The following is an 18,731-nucleotide window of genomic DNA, read 5'->3' as shown; positions in this document are numbered from 1 at the left end:
AAGCGGGTCTGACTAATTTTTCATTGAATTCAAATCGTTCAGATTAACTAAGTGAACTGCTTGGTTGCAATCATATAGATACCACCCAAGATCATTTTGTCAAATTAATAATTAACTAAACCAAAACAAATGCCTGGCTCATGGCTCTGAGACAAGAATATGATGAAACCTGCCATTACTTAAATGATGTAGTCTATTCAGTAAAACTTTTGTGGATACTTCACACGTTTTATGCAAAACAGTGCTGCAACAAACAGAGAAGCTTCCAAGTCACACTTCATGTGTATTATTCATACTAGGAATATTTTAACGTTAGTTAAGATGCCATATAAAGCATAATTTTTCACCATCTCAATTTTATTATAATTTTTTCACCCAGAATATCATACAAATTTCTATAAAGTATTTTTTCAAATAACTGAACTTCTCTTTTTCAAGCATTAATCCCCTAGGTCACCAAGACTGTGGGATCTTCACCACCATCCCAAACCCTCCCTCTTTGCCTGTAATTGTTCTGATCCCTGCTGCACTGTGAGCTGGGGGACAGTGGACTCATAAGCACGAAGGATCCCCAGCAGGTTTCACATATTGTCTTCAACCTAACCTGGTATCCTGCTGTATGATACCAATATTCCATTGAAAGCCACTGACAACTTTTCATGTCTATTCAGATTTCGTTTGACTTGGTTAAAGTGAGTTTTATAAAATAATTTAGTTATACACGCAATAGAAAGCCTAAGGCACTGGCGACAACATAGAACAACTTTAATATTTCTTGATTTCAGACAAAGGCATTAGTATTATGAACCACTAATGATGCTTTTTGAGATATTTAGCCAGCCATGGATACCACCATGAAACACAGAAGCATGCCTACAGCAGTGAGACATCATGTCTATGTGAACCTTAATCCTACAACATCAACAACAGCTGTAACTTAAGAAATCCAAAACCCACAGCTTAAAATAAAAAATGCTCTCTAGGAAGTCTAAGAATCACTTTAGCTTAATGTGGGAGAACAGTGGAGATGAGTGGAACGAGACTGAGAAATTTGCTTCCGTGGAGATGGAGATGGGCAAGTGTATGGTTTTACTTCTTTGCCTTCAACCAATGTTTTCATAGGAAAAGTATGTTTTCCTTGTGGTGACTGCATAGTAACCATCATTAACAAAGGTAGAAAGTGCTAATTTCCCCTTGATGACACTTCTTTTCAATATGACTGAAGAATGAACTTTACAGGGAATTATTACAAACACTTCACCTAGTAAACATGATTGGGGAAAAAACCTTTTTAAGACAAATGGCAAAGCTTTGTATTTAATGAATTCTTTGGTAATAAACAGGACTTGAGTGACATTCACTCTGTGTACTATTTGGTTTTGCTGGTGTCTGTTCTGCGTGTCCCTTAAGGACTGGAATGAAATTAATTATCCTGGGTTATAGCTCATAGCACAAACTTAATATAATTTACCTTGCTTTAGATTAAAATATAGAATGAAAATATATCTGTAGATCTGAAATTGCATATATTATTTACAAAGCTACTACTGAGCATTTTACATAAACTTTTCATCCTTTTAAAAGTAAAAAAAGTCACACGTTCTTAACAAGCAGCAGAAATAAAGCTGAAATGCAAACTCTCTGTACGTCTTCCTGTGACTCCTGACACGATGTTTGCCACTCACTGGCCCACGGATTCCTGAGTTACATAAAGCATAATGAAACATAATTAGTACATCCTGGTTATTCTGGAACAACTTATTATCATTTTAGCAAAGCAAAAATTTCTGGAAGGAGGTGATCCAAAATTGCTAAACCAAACAGTTGCTAAATACTCAAGAGAAAAATGATGAAATATGGAAATTTTGATCCTCATCAGTAAAGAAAATAAACTAATATTGATTCATTCACAGACTAGATGTATAGGAATATATGAGAATAAAATAGGAGAATCCAGAAAAACAGAGAAAAAAATAAGACTCCATAAAAAGTTATAAAATAACTTGGCCTGTGGTGACAGAAGAAAAAATATACATCTACAGTGCAACCAAGTCACTTTTAGATTGGTTGTTACATGTTCTCTGGTGGAAAAAGGATGCCATTTAATTATTGTGTAACGAGTATATTCTCCTATAATATCCAAGCACATAGTGAATGACTAGGTCTTTCATGAAACTAAAATAAAGGAGATGGATTAACAGGCTGTGTGTGCATATTGAATTTTACGTTTTTTTTAGAAGGTAAGCATTTGGAAGCAACTTACATTTTTTCTGTGCCTAGGGCCACTGTTTTCTATACCATTGCTATCATCCAATTTCCTGTATAGAGAACAAATAAGAAAATTACTATACATTTACACTGCATCAGACTAAGTCAGTACACGATCTATATCATGGCCATCAAGTTAAAATATGAGGTCAATAGAGATAGGATTTATTCTTGCTAAAAATGGTGTTTTACTCATAATGTTGATTTTATTTGCATGCCATTGCTTGGAGAGGAACCATTGCCACAGATGAGTGACAAAGTCCTGTTTATTTTATGCAGAGAGAATTGCTTTTCCCCAAGAGTGAGTGAAGGCTTCAGTATATGGCCTAACATATGTTGCTTTGACCCATCAAGATAATAGCCAATCTGGAGGTCAGCCAGTATGTAGATAAAGGTGCTATAATCCGACATGTTTATACACTGAATTAGAGGTTAAGCATGGCTCTTTGTCTCCTCAAAGTGCATCAGAATAAGACCACAACATGGGCTCCAGATTCTTAAGACAAGAAAGACTAAACTAGGTTACAAGGGTACATAATTAATACCCTTCTAGATCTTATGGGCAAGCTTGAGCTTATTAAACTAGTCTCACCAGATAATAAATTGAACCATATAATCAGTTACATCAAAATTGGGAGAAGGAGTTATAGGTAAAATTGTGTGGATTAAATATCTTGGTGGATTAGATAAATGAATGAGCTCTTCATTGAACTGACTAGGTTGTTATACTCTTGAAATGACTAGCTTGTTATACTCTTAGTACTATTTTTTTAAGTCATTTAAAAAATCATTCATTCTGTGAATGGCTGGTATCTAAAAACATATATAAGCATCAAATATAAAATATATTGATAAACAATATTCTCTTTAAAGACAAATTTATCTCCTAAACTAAAAATTCTAAAAAAAGCATTAGTGAGAGGCTTCTCTAAATGAGTCCAAGTGCCCTTCATACTTGTATTAAATCTAAAGATACTAACAAAACCTAAAGATGAGAAATGTGACTGCAGGGGAATGGAGGGGAACACTTTGGAGGCTAAGTTGGGAGAACAAAAGAATCCAGGCAAGGGTATAACTGTTTCAAATATCTGAATAATTGTCATGTTTTTCATGATTCCAAGTGTAAGAAAGATAATCAGTACATGCAAACCAGAAACATAAAATGTTCAAATTAATGTGAACAAGTTCTCCAGAAAGAGGTTCACATCCTTTTCAATCATAAGAGTCTGATTCTAAGATTAACATTTTTTTTTCCTTATCTGGGGTTATAGAACTCCTGATATAATTATTTTATGCCCTTACTTTAGATGCTTTGTCCTGTTGATTTGAGTGAACTGAGTAAAAATAACTATTTGAATAATATCTATGAATATACGCATGACAACTATCCACTCTAGTCTTGCTATTTAACTGTGGTTATAGCGCTCACACCTCAGAGCTCGTCTTGACTGACAAAGATAAATTATAAGTGTCCATTTGGTAGTTGCTCAGGCTTCCCTTTTCCTAGGTTTCCTTTGGCTGCTTTACTCTGATCTCATTTTCCAGACCCTGACTCTATTACTTGAACTTCAAACCCAGTTTTGGGCAACTCCCTCAGCCCAGTGGAGCTGGGCACCACTCTCAGTTCCCTGGCATGGTGGAACCAACAGCTCCCACTGTCACCAAACCAAATGACATCACTGGTCATTTTCTTTCCAATTCTCCTCCAGCTCAGCTCAACTCTAAACAAAGGGGACTGTAAAAGAAATAGTGACACAATTTGTGTTCTCAGAAAAATAATAACAAATAGAATCCTAGGTCAGTGATTTTCAACATGACAGAGAATCAGAATCAGTGATGGAGACTTTAAAGAAATGCAGATACCGTAAAAAAGAATTCATTTGAATCAGTTCTGATGAGATGGATGAAACTGGAGCTGATTATACAGAGTGAAGTAAGCCAGAAAGTAAAACACCAAGACAGTATACTAACACATATATATGGAATTTAGGAAGATGGCAATGACGACCCTGTATGCAAGACAGGAAAAAAGACACAGATGTGTATAACGGACTTTTAGACTCAGAGGGAGAGGGAGAGGGTGGGATGATTTGGGAGAATGGCATTCTAACATGTATACTATCATGTAAGAATTGAATCGCCAGTCTATGTCTGACGCAGGATACAGCATGCTTGGGGCTGGTGCATGGGGATGACCCAGAGAGATGTTATGGGGAGGGAGGTGGAAGGGGGGGTTCATGTTTGGGAACGCATGTAAGAACTAAAGATTTTAAAATTCAAAAAATAAAAAAAATAAAAATAAAGAAATGCAGACACTCAGGCATAGAAGGCATTCAGTAACCGAAGCTTATGCTAAGCACTTTTACACAGAGTAAGTCTTTTAATCCCAAAACCTATGTGGTGATGTCATTAAACCCATTTTGTTGAAGAGAAAACAAAAGTACAGCGAGGTGTTGCAGACAGGTAAATGCCACTTTTCACCACAAATGGACATGTGCAGAAAAATCACACACAATATACTCTTGTACCTTTTTCTCTCTAACTGCAAACATTTTATTTAATTTCATATTTATCTGTATTTTATTCAAGGGAAAATTATTCTATAAAAAATAATACTTACAGCTGTTCACCTTGTTCAATTTCTTTCCCATCATCTGTGTAACAAAAGAAGAACTTAACTGTAAGGCTGGTTTATTATTCTTGTGGAACATGTATGCTCAATTCTACTTTCCCCTGAATTCTAATCCCTGACTGCCCACGCTGTTTTCCTGCTCTGCAATGAGAGGTGACAGCTGCACGTCTGTCATGTCCACTCCTTCCCTGCTCTCCTGACTTGCAGCTTTTATCAAGCAAAACACTGGCTTTCCAGATGGCTCGGCGCATAAGGAATCCACCTGCAGTGCAGGAGACACGGAAGACACGGGTTCAATCCCTGGGTGGGGAAGAGCCCCTGGAGAAGGAAATGGCAGTCTGCTCCAGTATTCTTGCCTGGAAAATTCCAACGACAGAGGAACCTGGCTGGTTACAGGCCATGGGGTCGCAAAGCATCAGACATAACTAAACACAAGGTACATGCTGAGGTATAACCGACAAAAATTGATCAAGCCTTGTCTAGTGCCTGGGATCGTCAAAAGCAGGACTGACTGACTTGTAATTAATAAAGTTACTAAACAGCACCAAATAGGAAAAAATACAGAATGCAAGAACAATTCTCCTAGCGGGCCAGTGGTTTCTCAGTCTGTAAACCATCAGGAACAGGCCATGAAAACAGATCCGGCAGGCAATGTCTCTTTCATGACAATTCAAAAATGTTTGATAAAACATTTTAAAAATGAGTTATCTAAGTGAAAGGATAACTGCTTATCTTTGAGATCTTTTCTATTAAGTTACCACAGAATTTTCTAATATTCTAGTACCAAAGCATGTTATCACTTCATTGGTGTGTTGGTACCAGTAACACCAAAGAAGGGGGGATAAAAGGCATATTTTAGCACTAAAGCTTCTTAGGAAGTTGAAAAAAGAAGTCCATCAATATAATCTCCTAGCTCACAGTCATCACTGATATTAACGTAAATACCACTACAAATAACAAAAGTTATGGTTTTTTTCCCCAAAACTCTAAAGCCACTGTAATGTAGTAAGTCGTAACATGAGAATGTTATCTAAAAAAAGAAATCTTACCTGAGGGCTTCTTTTTCTTTTGAGTATACATTTCAAAAAGCAGAATAATAGCCACTAAGAGAACAACCTCGGCAGCTATTGCACAAAATGCTTTAAGGGGTACCAAATAGCTGAGCACGACGAGTTCAACGTGTCCTTCACTCTCCCCTAACTCGAATATTGCATGGCACCAGTAGGTTCCCTGATCGTCCTCTGAAAGTTGCGTTATCTTCAGCTTTGTTTCATTAGCATGTTTTCCACTGATCACATACTTATCATTCACTGGAATACCAATAGGAACCTAATATAAGGAGACATTAAAATCCATTGCTGTCATAGTCCATAAAAAAAAAAAAAGTCCTGAGTGATCTAGTTTTGAGTGAAAGCTACAAGTCAGTACCAAGAAAACAGCTTAGTAGCAAAAGGGCATATTGAAATTTGTGAGAAGTTATACATAACAGCCTTGTCTAACTCAATGAAACTATGAGCCATGCTGTGTAGGACTACCCAAGATGGACGGGTCATGGTGTAGAGTTCTGACAAAACATGGTCCACTGGAGAAGGGAACGGCAAAACACTTCTGTATTCTTGCCTTGAGAACCCCATGAACAGTATGAAAAGGCAAGAAGATAGGACACTGAAAGATAAACTCCCCAGGTCGGTAGGTGCCAAATATGCTACTGGAGATCAGTGGAGAAATAACTCCAAAAAGAATGAAGGGACGGAGCCAAAGCAAAAACAACACCCAGTTGTGGATATGACTGGTAATGGAAGTAAAATCCGATGCTGTAAAGAGCAATATTACACAGGAAATTGGATGTTATCAATCAAGGCAACTGGAAGTGGCCAAACAGGAGATGGCAAGAGTGAACATCGACATTCTAGGAAATCAGTGAACTAAAATGGACTAGAATGGATGAATTTGACTCAGATGATCATTATATCTACTACTGTGGGCAAGAATCCGTTCGAAGAAATGGAGTAGCCATTATAGTATACAAAACAGTCTGGAATGCAGTACTTGGATTCAGTCAGAAAAATGACAGAATGATCTCTGCTCATTTCCAAGGCAAACCATTCAATATCACAGTAATCCAAGTCTATGCCCCAACCAGTAATGCTGACGAAACTGAAGTTGAATGGCTCTGTGAAGACCTACAAGACCTTTCAGAACTAACACCAAAAAAAGAGGTCCATTTCATTATAGGTGACTGGAATGCAATAGTAGGAAGTCAAGAAATACCTGAAGTAACAGGCAAATTTGGCCTTGGAGTACAAAATAAAGCAGGTCAAAGGTTAACAGAGTTTTGCCAAAGAACACACTGTCATAGCAAACACCCTCTTCCAACAACACAAGGGAAGACTCTACACATGGACATCGCCAGATGGTCAATACTGAAATCAGATTGACTATATTATCTGCAGCCAAAGATGGAGAAGCTCTACACAGTCAGCAAAAACAAGACCGGGAGCTGACTGTGACTCAGATCATGAACTCCTTATTGCCAAATTCAGACTTAAATGAAGAAAGCAGGGAAAACCACTAGACCATTCAGGTGTGACCTGAATCAAATCCCTTACAATTATACAGTGGAAGTTACAAATAGATTTAAGGGATTAGATCTGATAGAGAGCCTGAAGAACTACGGACGGAGGTTCATGACACTGTACAGGAGGCAGTGGTCAAGACCATCTCCAAGAATAAGAAATGCAAAAATGCAAAATGGTTGCCTAAGGAGGTATTAAAAATCGCTGTAAAAGAAGAGAAGCTAAAAGCAAAGGAGAAAAGGAAATATATACCCATTGGAATGCAGAGTTCCAAATAACAAGGGAGGATAAGAAAGCCTTTCTCAACGATCAGTGCAAAGAAACAGAGGGAAACAACAGAATGGGAAAGACAAGAGATCTCTTCAAGAAAATTAGAGATGCCAAGAGAACGTTTCTTGCAAAGATGGGCACAATAAAGGACAGAAATGGTATGGACCTAACAGAAGCAGAAGATATTAAGAAGAGGTGGAAAGAATATGCAGAAGAACTATGCAAAAAAGTTATTCATGACCCAGATAACCACGATAGTGTGATCACTCACCTAGAGCCAGAAATCCTGGAATGCAAAGTCAGGGGGCATTAGGAAGCATCACTAGAACAAAGCTAGTGGAGGTGATGGAATTCCAGTTGAGCTATTTCAAATCTTAAAAAATGATGCTGTGAAAGTGCTGCACTCAATATGCCAGCAAATTTGGAAAACTCAGCAGTGGCCACAGGACTGGAAAAGGTCAGTTTTCATGCCAATCCCAAAGAAAGGCAATGCCAAAGAATGCTCAAACTACTACACAACTGCACTCATCTCACACACAGGCAAAGTAATGCTCAAAATTCTCCAAGTCAGGCTTCAACAGTACATTAACTGTGAACTTATCGATGTTCAAGCTGGATTTAGAAAAGGCAGAGGAACCAGAGATCAAATTGCCAATATCCACTGGATCATAAAAAAAAAGCAAGGGAGTTCCAGAAAAACATCTACTTCTGCTTTATTGACTATGCCAAAGCCTTTGACTGTGTGGATCACAACCACCTGTGAAAAATTCTGAAAGAGACGAGAATACCAGACCAGCTTACCTACTCTTGAGAAACATGTATGCAGGTTAAGAAGAAAGTGTTAGAACCAGACATGGAACAACAGACTGGTTCCAAATCGGGAAAGGAGTATGTCAAGGCTGTATATTGTCACCCTGCTTATTTAACTTATATGCAGAGTACATCATGAGAAATGCTGGACTGGATGAAGCACAAGCTTGAATTAAGATTGCCAGAAGGAATATATACAACCTGAGATATGCAGGTAACACCACCCTTATGGCAGAAAGTAAAGAAGAAATAAAGAGCCTCTTGATAAAGTAAAAGAGGAGCCAAAAAGTTGGCTTAAAGCTCAACATTCAGAAAACTAAGATCACGGCATCCAGTCCCATCACTCATGGCAAATAGATGGGGAAACAATGCAAACAGTGACAGACTTTATTTTGGGGGGCTCCAAAATCACTGCCAATGTTGACTGCAGCCATGAAATTAAAAGATGCTTGCTCCTTGGAAGAAAAGCTATGACCAACCTAGACAGCATATCAAAAGCAGAGACATTACTTTGCCAACAATGGTCCATTTAGTCAAAGCTAAGGTTTTTCCAGTAGTCATGTATGGATATTAGAGTTGGACTATAAAGAAAGCTGAGCACCAAAGAATTGATGCTTTTGAACTGTGGTGTTGGAGAAGACTCTTGAGAGTCCCTTTTGGACTGCAAGGAGATTCAACCTGTCCATCCTAAAGGAGATCAGTCCTGAATATTCATTGAAAGGACTGATGCTGAAGCTGAAATTCCAGTATTTTGGCCACTTGATGCGAAGAACTGACTCAACTGAAAGACCCTGACTCTGGGAAAGATCGAAGGCAGGAGGATGGATTGAAACCATCCATCCAGGCTTCATGTTAGAATACCTGGCTAGTTGTTCAAAGTACTTCCTCCTTCACAAGTGCAGGCATACACGCATTAAATCAACTATTAAGTTGATTAAGCTATTAAACTGATCATTCCTATTAAGGAAGCTCCCTGGTTCTTGACACTGGGAGTTCCTCAGACTGAACAGACATCTTCAGGCCTTTAAAGCTGATGTAGAAGGACTAGCAGATCTTCCTGAGAGCCTGGTAAGCAAGGTGGTCTGTATACTTTCTGTCTTTTCAAAGCTGTATTTCTCTTTCAATCAAGTCAGTTTCTGAAATTCACTGGGTTTTCTTCAGTCTTTTAAGATCCATACCAAGCTATTTGGGGGTTGATTTATTTAATCTATTTAAATTAAATTTTACTCATAGGCCATTTGCTGCCTTCATTGCTCTATTATTCAACTGCAGTGATCAATAAATGCTAATCCGAATACAAGTACTCCTGGAGATTATCTGATGAAGAACTGTGAGTTTATTATTTGCCAAAAAATTATACCAACCAGGCTCTCTGCGCACAGCTTTGCCTGTGATCTTGTTACAAAGGTACTCTCTAACTCAGGGCTGATAAATCAAAGCACCTCATGTTTAGTAGGCACCCCAGGTTGAGTCTGATGCAGATGGTTCATGTACATTTTGAAAAAACACTTGACCTAAAGTTTTGACTTGTACTCTCTTCGCTGCACTTTTCTTATATCCTAATATGATCCATGCTTGGGGCTAAATTGAGAGACACTTAGTAAAATGGAAAGAAGCACAGACTGTACTCTCGAAGTTCAATATAATTAGATTTGGCTATTTTTTGTCTAGTATGACATATGTGGGCTTTCCAGGTAGCTTAGCTGGTAAAGAATCCACCTGCAATGCAGGAGACCCTGGTTCAATTCCTAGGTCCAGAAGTTCCCCTGGAGAAGGGATAGGCTACTCCAGTATTCTTGGGCTTCCCTGGTGGTTCAGATGGTAAAGAATATGCCTGGAATGCAGGAGACCTGGATTCAATTCCTGGATGGGAAGATCCCCTGGAGAGGTCATGGCAACCCACTCTAGTATTCTTGCCTGGAGAATCCCATGGACAGAGGAGTCTGGCGGGCTACAGTCTATGAGGTTGCAAAGAGTCAGACAGGACTGAGCACTTGTCAGCAGCAGCGTGTTTTTCTTAATATCAGGTCTTTGAAAAGCCATTCATTTTTTAGTAGGAATTTAAAGTATCTGGCTTCCCCTAGGTCCCTGGAGGCATAAAAGAGGTCAATGACACTAAAAGAACCCAAAACCTAAGTTTAAGTTACCTAATTTTCATTCTTTCCTTAAATGTTGCCAATATATTGCATTCTATCACAAATGTTTCTAGAGACAGAAGCAGGAAAAGATAACTTCCTTTTTTTCAAGTTACTTTCATGAAACGATAAGGAAAAAAAAGAATAATTTTTGTTGGGATTATACGTAAGCTTATCAACTAAAAATGAATTTTAACTTTCAGTGAATTTAAATAAGTTGCTAAATATAAAACAAAGTACCAGCTAATGAAACATTGGGAGTATCCATTGGAAAAGACTCTGATGCTGGGAGGGATTGGGGGCAGGAGGAGAAGGGGACGACCGAGGATGAGATGGCTGGATGGCATCACAGACTTGATGGATATGAGTCTGAGTGAACTCCGGGAGATGGTGATGGACAGAGAGGCCTGGCGTGCTGCGATTCATGGGGTCGCAAAGAGTCGGACACGACTGAGCAACTAAACTGAACTGAACTGAACTGAGATGTATAATGTAAAGTGCTAAAAACATCAAACAACTCCATTCATCACTGTTCTTTCTCCATGATCATGTATTTAAGAATAAGAGAAGAAGCAATAGTCCTAAGAACTTTGAGTATAATACAATCTTATTACTTATCAAATAAATGTGTTTATTTTATAAGTAAAAGAAACATTATCTTACCTGTACACTCCCATTGCCACTGTACCAGGTCCAATTTAAAGGAAGACAATCTTGACATTTACATATCAAAACAACTGTATCCCCCACGTAAGTGATCAGTGGTTTGTTTTTTCCATTAATTTCAGGAACTAAGGAAAATGTATAAATATACATATTACTAAAAAAGTCTGAATGGCAGGATGTATTCAAGTTTAATATAATTTATCCTTTCATTTTTTCATTTATATATGATTTTCTTTCTGTAGTTTTAGTTCTATATAAAATGAATCAATGTCCAGTAGTTACCATGGACCATTGTAGTAGGTAGGTAGTGCAATGTAATTGTCCAGTAGTACAGAAAGAGAAGAAAGGTCTTCTATTATGAGCCTAATAACAGTTATAAATATTGTAATAAACTGTTACATACTTTGGATACGAAAGAAACTTCATGTTTTTCAAGTCTATTTTTTCGTCCCACCTACTAAATTACTTTAGAACAAATATTTCTCTTAAAGTTTATCCTTAGATGGCACTTAAGTAAGGAGATAAAATTTTTAGGATTTAAAATTCTTAGTTCATACAAATTTATGAAAAGGGTTGGAGAAGTTGAGAAGATGAGAAATGAACAAAGGAAATTTAAGAGAGAAAAGGAAAATGAGATGAAAAATTCTTTCATGTGGTTTTGTTTTAAAAAAAAAAAACCCAAAAAACGAATAGTCACTGTGATAATCTATTTCATAAAGTTAGAAGCAGACGCCATTAGTAACAGACTAAAATTGAGTACTGAATTTAGAAAAATTAAGTTTTAAGGCTATGAATAACTTGGTATGTGTGTGCTAAGTCACTTCAGTCATGTCCGACTCTTTGCAACCCTATCAACTCTAGCCCTCCAGGCTCCTCTGTCCGTGGGATTCTCCAGGCAATACTGGGGTTGGTTGTCATTTCCTTCTCCAGAATAATTTGGTAAGAAAATTAAAACAGAACAATATAAGCAAAGCAATAACGATCAACCAGGAGCCTCCATGATGAAATCAATTCCTTCTGACGGACTTCAAGGGATATATTAGAGAATATACACTTATACTGGAGATAGAAACTTATCAACAAAGATGACTTTTGTTGATATCTTTTCTTTTACTAATTTTAGCAGGTTTTGTGTTTTGGTTTTCCTTTTAGTTGGTTTGCTAGCAGAGAGTGTTTGACATTATGTGTACATTTTAATAATGTTATAGATATTATTTGCTATTCATTTGTTATCCTATTTTTATATTTTATTTTGGGAGGGTCAGGGTGGAAAATGGAAAGATCAATTTTAGTTGCTAAAATTAAGTTTCCAGATTAGATACATTTTCTAAATGCTCTTGGCTTTCTACTACCCAAGGATAACTGAGCATTTTATGAATATGTGAATTATAAAGATGAGGAAGGGCAAAATAACCATAACTAGAAAAGAAATTCTGACTTCTATATCCACTTGTATGGGCCTCCCTGGTGGCTCAGATGGTAAAGAATCTGTCTGCAGTGCAGGAGACCAGGGTTCAATCCCTGAATCGGGACGATCCCCGGGAGAAAGGAATACCAAACCACTCCAGTATTCTTGCCTAGAGAACTCCATGGACAGAGAAGCCTGGAGGGCTACAGTCTATGGGGTTGCAAAGAGTCAGACACAACTGAATGACTAACACACACACACACACACACACACACACACACACTCCTCAACATAACCACTTGTATAGGGGATAAAAATAGGGTTGGATTTCTTCACAGTCTGTCTTTAGGTGATTAACATTATTGTGATGAATGTGGGAAGTCTTCCATTTTCCTTATGGTTTCACATGGGGCTAAATGCAACTGCACACATCATCCTCTCCTTCATCAGTAAACCTGCCCAGCATAGTACTGAATGACGTACTGCTAAAAATAAAGAGATGCAAATGAGAAAGACATATCACCAGTGCAAATGTTCCAGAAATCTTAAGATGGCAGAGCAATCTGTAAGTCAATGATTACTATACCTATTATTACCAAGGAAACCTGTTTTGACAAGATGGAATGATGTACAATTTTACATTAACCACGTGTGAACTGCCAATCATAATTTGTAATCACCCCCACTAACAGTTTATGAGCACCTAGTAAGGTACCACTAGGGCGCTCCTGAGGAAGGAGAGACGTGGAACCCATGTAACTGTTGTGACTGAGGTCATCCCAGTCACAAGAAACTGGTGAGCTGACCTTGCCAGAGAATATTCTGAGCACTCCTTCTGAGAGCCTCCTCGTGTCCCATATTCCCTTTTGGTAGCCATGAAGCTGAGGGACTTTAAGGGAAATGTAGTCATTACTTGTCCATTTCAAAGATCAGATCATGAGTGTTTGAATTAGTCAGCACAATGTGACGGTCACACGAGTTAGAATTACAGTTTCAATGTCACTAGTGCTGAGGACACAGGTAGATTATGCCCTCCCCTACAGTGTCACTGTAAAGAACCAAGTACAGGAGCACAATATATAACACTGCTCGGTGTAGAGCAGTTGTTTTGCTTTAGTTGCTAAGTCGTGTCCACCTCTTTCGCAACTCCATGGAATGTAGCCACCCAGGCTCCTCTGTCTATGGGATTTCTCAGGCAACAATAATTGGAATGGGTTTCCATTTCCTTCTCCAAGGCATCTTGCTGACCCAGGGATCAAATCCACGTCTCCTGCACTGGCCAGCAGATTCTTTACCGCTGAGCCACCAGGAAAGCCCTCGGTGTAGAGTGAACACCACGGAATTCAAACTTTTGCTGTGTCCAGGTGCTGGTACTGCTCTTCTTAACAGAGCTTCTTATAATTTATAACACCCATGGCCTTCCTGCATTCGCCAGCTTAGTGGCGTGGATTATTAGTGTGTGCAGGAATGATTTCTAGGCTGTGTGGAAGACAGAAGAAATAAAACACAGAATGAAAAGAGAACTGGAGATTCATCTGAATTCATTTCAGAACTTTAAGAGTGTATAAGAACACCCCTGAATGAGGAAAAGCATCCAAACTGAGTCTTTTACAGAACAACCAACTCATCTGAGAAAGGTGATTAAAAGGGATTAAAATGATGGAAAATAAAAAATGAATTCACAGGGGACAAGGCCCAGAAGAATGAAGAAACAGTAGCTTTGAGATGCTGGTGGTGGTACCAATTCATCCTTTAATATATAGATTTTAAAAGTTTGCTGTGAAGCTGTAAAACAAATTCTGCCACTTAAAAAACTCATTCAAGTCCTTGGCTAACACAGATGAATAAGAGTTTGTTTGTTTAAGAATTACAATTTAAGTATAAATTAGAACAATTTAAATCAGGGGACCTAATTACCTCTCCTTACCATGAAAAGAAATGAAATTGGTTAAAAGTTAAAAAGAAATTATTGTTTCCAGAGCTATGTTGTATATGGAGCAGAAAGAATAAATGGAATAATAACTTTACATATTATTATAAAACCTAAGAATATAAAGGAAATGGCCCATTCAACACATACTGAATTTAACAAGGCAGAATAAAGCAAGTAATACTTTGATACCATGAGCGAAATTTTTAAATACTATACACGTGTCTTTTTATAATAAAAGTAAAGAGGGTATCTCTCACGTAAGTGTTCTTACTAGATCAAGTTATTTTTTTTTATCCAGTTCAATTTCCTCAGTCTTGGGCTACCCCTTCAGGGCCATTTGTAGATCCAGACAGCACTCTAATAGAAGAACCCATACAAGAAAACCAGGAGCAACCCATACAAGAAAACCAGGAGCAAAGCTAGCACCCAAGAGAAGACTGACTATACATATTGACATGAACATGAGAATGGTATTTCAAGTTCCTGAAAAATAAGACAATAACTTTAAACGTCACAATGTTAAAAGGTTTAATTTAGCTTGAACCACAGAACATATTTTGTTTCATTTTTCTTATGGTAGAGCCCGTTTCCTCAGGAGGCACTGGAGAAGAAAACAGAAGTCTGGGGAGGGGCTGGACTGAATTCCCTGGTGACCTCAGTATTAAATTCCCTACTCTCATTCAACCCTCCAGTTTTTCAGTCCTAGAAGTGGGGTGAGTCCTGGATGGGTCATATTCCAGGGCACAGATTGGGCCTTGTTTTCTAGGGCTAGGAATCTGGAGGTATAAATAACTTAGCCTCATACTCAGCATGTTTTTTTCTGGTTTGGGAGGGTCTCTCCTCCTGTCTGAGGAAATAAGTATCAAACTGAGCTTGGACTGTGAAAGCATAGGTGACTCTGCTTTGGTTTAAGGTTAGTAAGACCTAAGTGAGAAAAAAGAAGCCACCTAAGGATTTCAGCAAGGTCTGTAGCCACGTCTGGCCGATAATGAGATGTTATTTTTCTTTGGTGTCTCTTTTCTTTTTTTTTTTTTTAAATTAATTAATTTATTTATTTGGTGTCTCTTTTCTGTGTGTATTTCCATGTTTGAGATTTTGTTGTGAAGAGGAATGACTGCACCAGGTAAGAAAGGAGTTATTCTTGGACATCCTGACAAAACACTATCAACTCAGTAGCACCTTTTAATCGGACTCCATTCCAATATTCCCAAGAGCTGACGTGGCTTTACTACTAAATGGAGTATGAGAACACAGAAGCACTTTGAGGGATAAAGCCCTACCTGGAAAGATCAACTCTACTTTTGGAGAGGCCTCAGTTAAAAGACTGGCTTCCCTGGTGGCTGAGGGTTAAAGAATCTGCCTGCCAATGCAGGAGACATAGGTTCAATCCCTGGGTCGAAAAGATTCCTTGGAGAAGAAAATGGCAACCCACTCCAGTACTGTTGCCTGGAAAATCCCATGGAGAGGAACCTGGCAGGCTACAGTCCATGGAATTGCAAAGAATCAGACACGACTGAGTGACTAAGAAACCAAATACCGGCAGATTAAGTAGTTTTGAGCTTGGCTAACATATGGATTCTTTTCTGAAGCCACAAGGTTCCTTCCAAACCTCAGATGGAACAGAGCCACCCTTCTTGAGCTCCACATGCAGAGGTACAATGTGTACATATCTGGCACCGCTTTTTCATAGTGTAGCTCTGATACAGTTGTTTCTAGAGCCAGGCTAGGCTCACCTTAAAACAAGCACTGCTTTGAAGACAGACTGTGAAACTGGTTTGGTTGAGCACCAGGTAAGGACACAGTTTCTGCTTTCCCAGCTTGTGGATCTCCCAGACACCTATCCTGCTTCTCAATTTCAGCATGCTTCTTTTTGGAAATTAATCAGGCCATGCTTCAGCATGGGAATGTGTGTTGAACTATGAGCAAAATCTTGAAATTCACTCACAAGCTAAGAATCAAAAGTGGAAGACAGGTAACATTTGAGATGGCAAAAGATACATTGGTCTGCAGTGAGCCTCTAAGAGGCACAGGCTTGGGAGGCATAACTGGTAGCTGACGGGTGCTTTTCAAGAAAATCCTGGGTATTTTATGAGGTTTGGGTGAGGAACACATGGGTATGCTATGAAAGCATCCCAGGTTAAATGTTGCTGCTGCTGCTGCTAAGTAGCTTCAGTCGTGTCCGACTGTGCGACCCCATAGACAGCAGCCCACCAGGCTCTCCCGTCCCTGGGATTCTCCAGTCAAGAGTACTGGAGTGGGTTGCCATTTCCTTCTCCAATGCATGAAAGTGAAGTCACTCAGTTGTATCTGACTCTTCGCGACCCCATGGACTGCAGCCTACCAGGCTCCTCCCTCCATGGGATTTTCCAGGCAAGAGTACTGGAGTGGGGTGCCATTGCCTTCTCCGAGGTTACATGTTAACTGCAGATAACTGACAGTGACTGAGGGATACCACAGGGAAACAAAACTCACATTCTGTATTCTTTGCATCTCTTCTGTTTCCTTGATGATACCCTAAACTAAAAGCCAAATGACATTAATCACTGCTCTGATATGCTTTCTTTGGCTGATAAGAGTGATGTGCATTGAAATTAGAAAAGGCACTATACTCAGGGAACACTGATTTGTTCAAACTTCTCCAGAGGTAACAGATGATTCTGGGTTTCTGCTTATGTTTAGAAATATTTACAAATAGAAGGGCAGTGTTAGAGCATTCTAATGTGTCCTGTTGGCTTTATGGAACTCTGGATAAAGTAGGACACACACTCTTTGGGTTGAAAGAATTCAAATTTTAAGACAGTAAATTTGCTGATTGAGACGTGTCAAGGAAGGTAAGGTCTAGGAACTACTTAGTGGAAGTGAAAGCCCCATGGAGTTGTAAGCTTAGAGATTTCTATTTGCATATTTGTGAACTATAAAACATCAGCCTGTGTCACTTTTGGCTCAAGGATGTTTAGGTGTTATTGAATTAGAAAAAGATTCTCCCATGTAGTCAAAGCCAGCTAACTAGCATTCTATTAATACACTATACACTTCTATCAATACACTTTTTGAAGCTGAAGTTCCAACTGTTTCTATTATTCTGTTCTTCCCTACTTTGACTGGTTGGATGCTCCCAGGTGAGGACAGATGGCTGGGAGAAGAGAGGTTTCTTGGTACTATCAAAATGTCACTGTGTCTTCTAAGTTCTTTGTCCCATTACTTATTCTTTACCAACAAAATTTCTGCATCTTGGTACTAAGAGATTTTAACAGATTGTTATTATAGAAACTTTCCGTATCCACTTTAGAATATTTTACCTTCTACTGAAAAACATGGTAGGCCATCATGGACATATTAGCAGTTGCAAGGTAATCACTGACATATTAGCAGTTGCAAGCTTCAGGTGTGACCTTTGCTTTCTCCCTGTACTGTCACCAACAGACAAACACACAAACTCAGCAGGTTTTTTCACAACATACTCATCAGGGATGTTCAGGTTTTTGAAAATCTTGTAGTATAGTCAAAGATGGAGAAGATCTATAGAGTTAGTAAAAACAAGACTTGGAGCTGACTGTGGCTCAGATCATGAGCTCCTTATTGAAAAATTCAGGCTTAAATTGAAGAAAGTAGGGAAAAACACTAGGGCCATTCAGGGATGAGCTAAATCAAATCCCTTTGATGCTGGGAGGGATTGGGGGCAGGAGAAGAAGGGGACGACAGAGGATGCGATGGCTGGATGGCATCACTGACTCGATGGACATGAGTCTGAGTGAACTCCGGGAGTTGGTGATGGACAGGGAGGCCTGGCGTGCTGTGATTCATGGGGTCGCAAAGAGTCGGACACGACTGAGCGACTGAACTGAACTGATGACTATACAGTGGAGGTGACAAATAGGTTCAAGGGATTAGATCTGGTAGACAGAGAGCCTGAAGAACTATGGATGGAGGTTTTAACACTCTACAGGAGGCAGTGACCAAAACCATCCCAAAGAAAAAGAAATGCAAAAAGGCAAAATGGCTGTCTGAGGAGGCCTGACAAATAACTGAGGAA

General features: G+C 38.8%; 1 protein-coding gene across 8 annotated transcripts in view; it reads right to left on the bottom strand.

The window, feature by feature from the left end:
* Nucleotides 1-339: 339 nt before the first annotated feature.
* Nucleotides 340-18,731, bottom strand: part of EMB (embigin) — a 60,204-nt gene continuing 41,812 nt past the window's right edge. For all 8 annotated transcript variants that reach the window (XM_069556391.1, XM_069556395.1, XM_069556388.1 and 5 more), the window contains 5 exons: nt 11,355-11,482; nt 5,950-6,229; nt 4,889-4,922; nt 2,264-2,318; nt 340-1,699 (listed from right to left, as the gene is read on the bottom strand). In XM_069556391.1, coding sequence (XP_069412492.1) covers nt 1,682-1,699; nt 2,264-2,318; nt 4,889-4,922; nt 5,950-6,229; nt 11,355-11,482 — 515 coding nt within the window. In that variant the 3' untranslated portion in view covers nt 340-1,681. The remainder of the gene's footprint in view (nt 1,700-2,263; nt 2,319-4,888; nt 4,923-5,949; nt 6,230-11,354; nt 11,483-18,731) is intronic.

Source organism: Ovis canadensis, chromosome 16, assembly GCF_042477335.2.
Source record: "Ovis canadensis isolate MfBH-ARS-UI-01 breed Bighorn chromosome 16, ARS-UI_OviCan_v2, whole genome shotgun sequence".
Classification (NCBI taxonomy): domain Eukaryota; kingdom Metazoa; phylum Chordata; class Mammalia; order Artiodactyla; family Bovidae; genus Ovis; species Ovis canadensis.
This window is presented reverse-complemented; position numbering and strand designations above follow the sequence as displayed.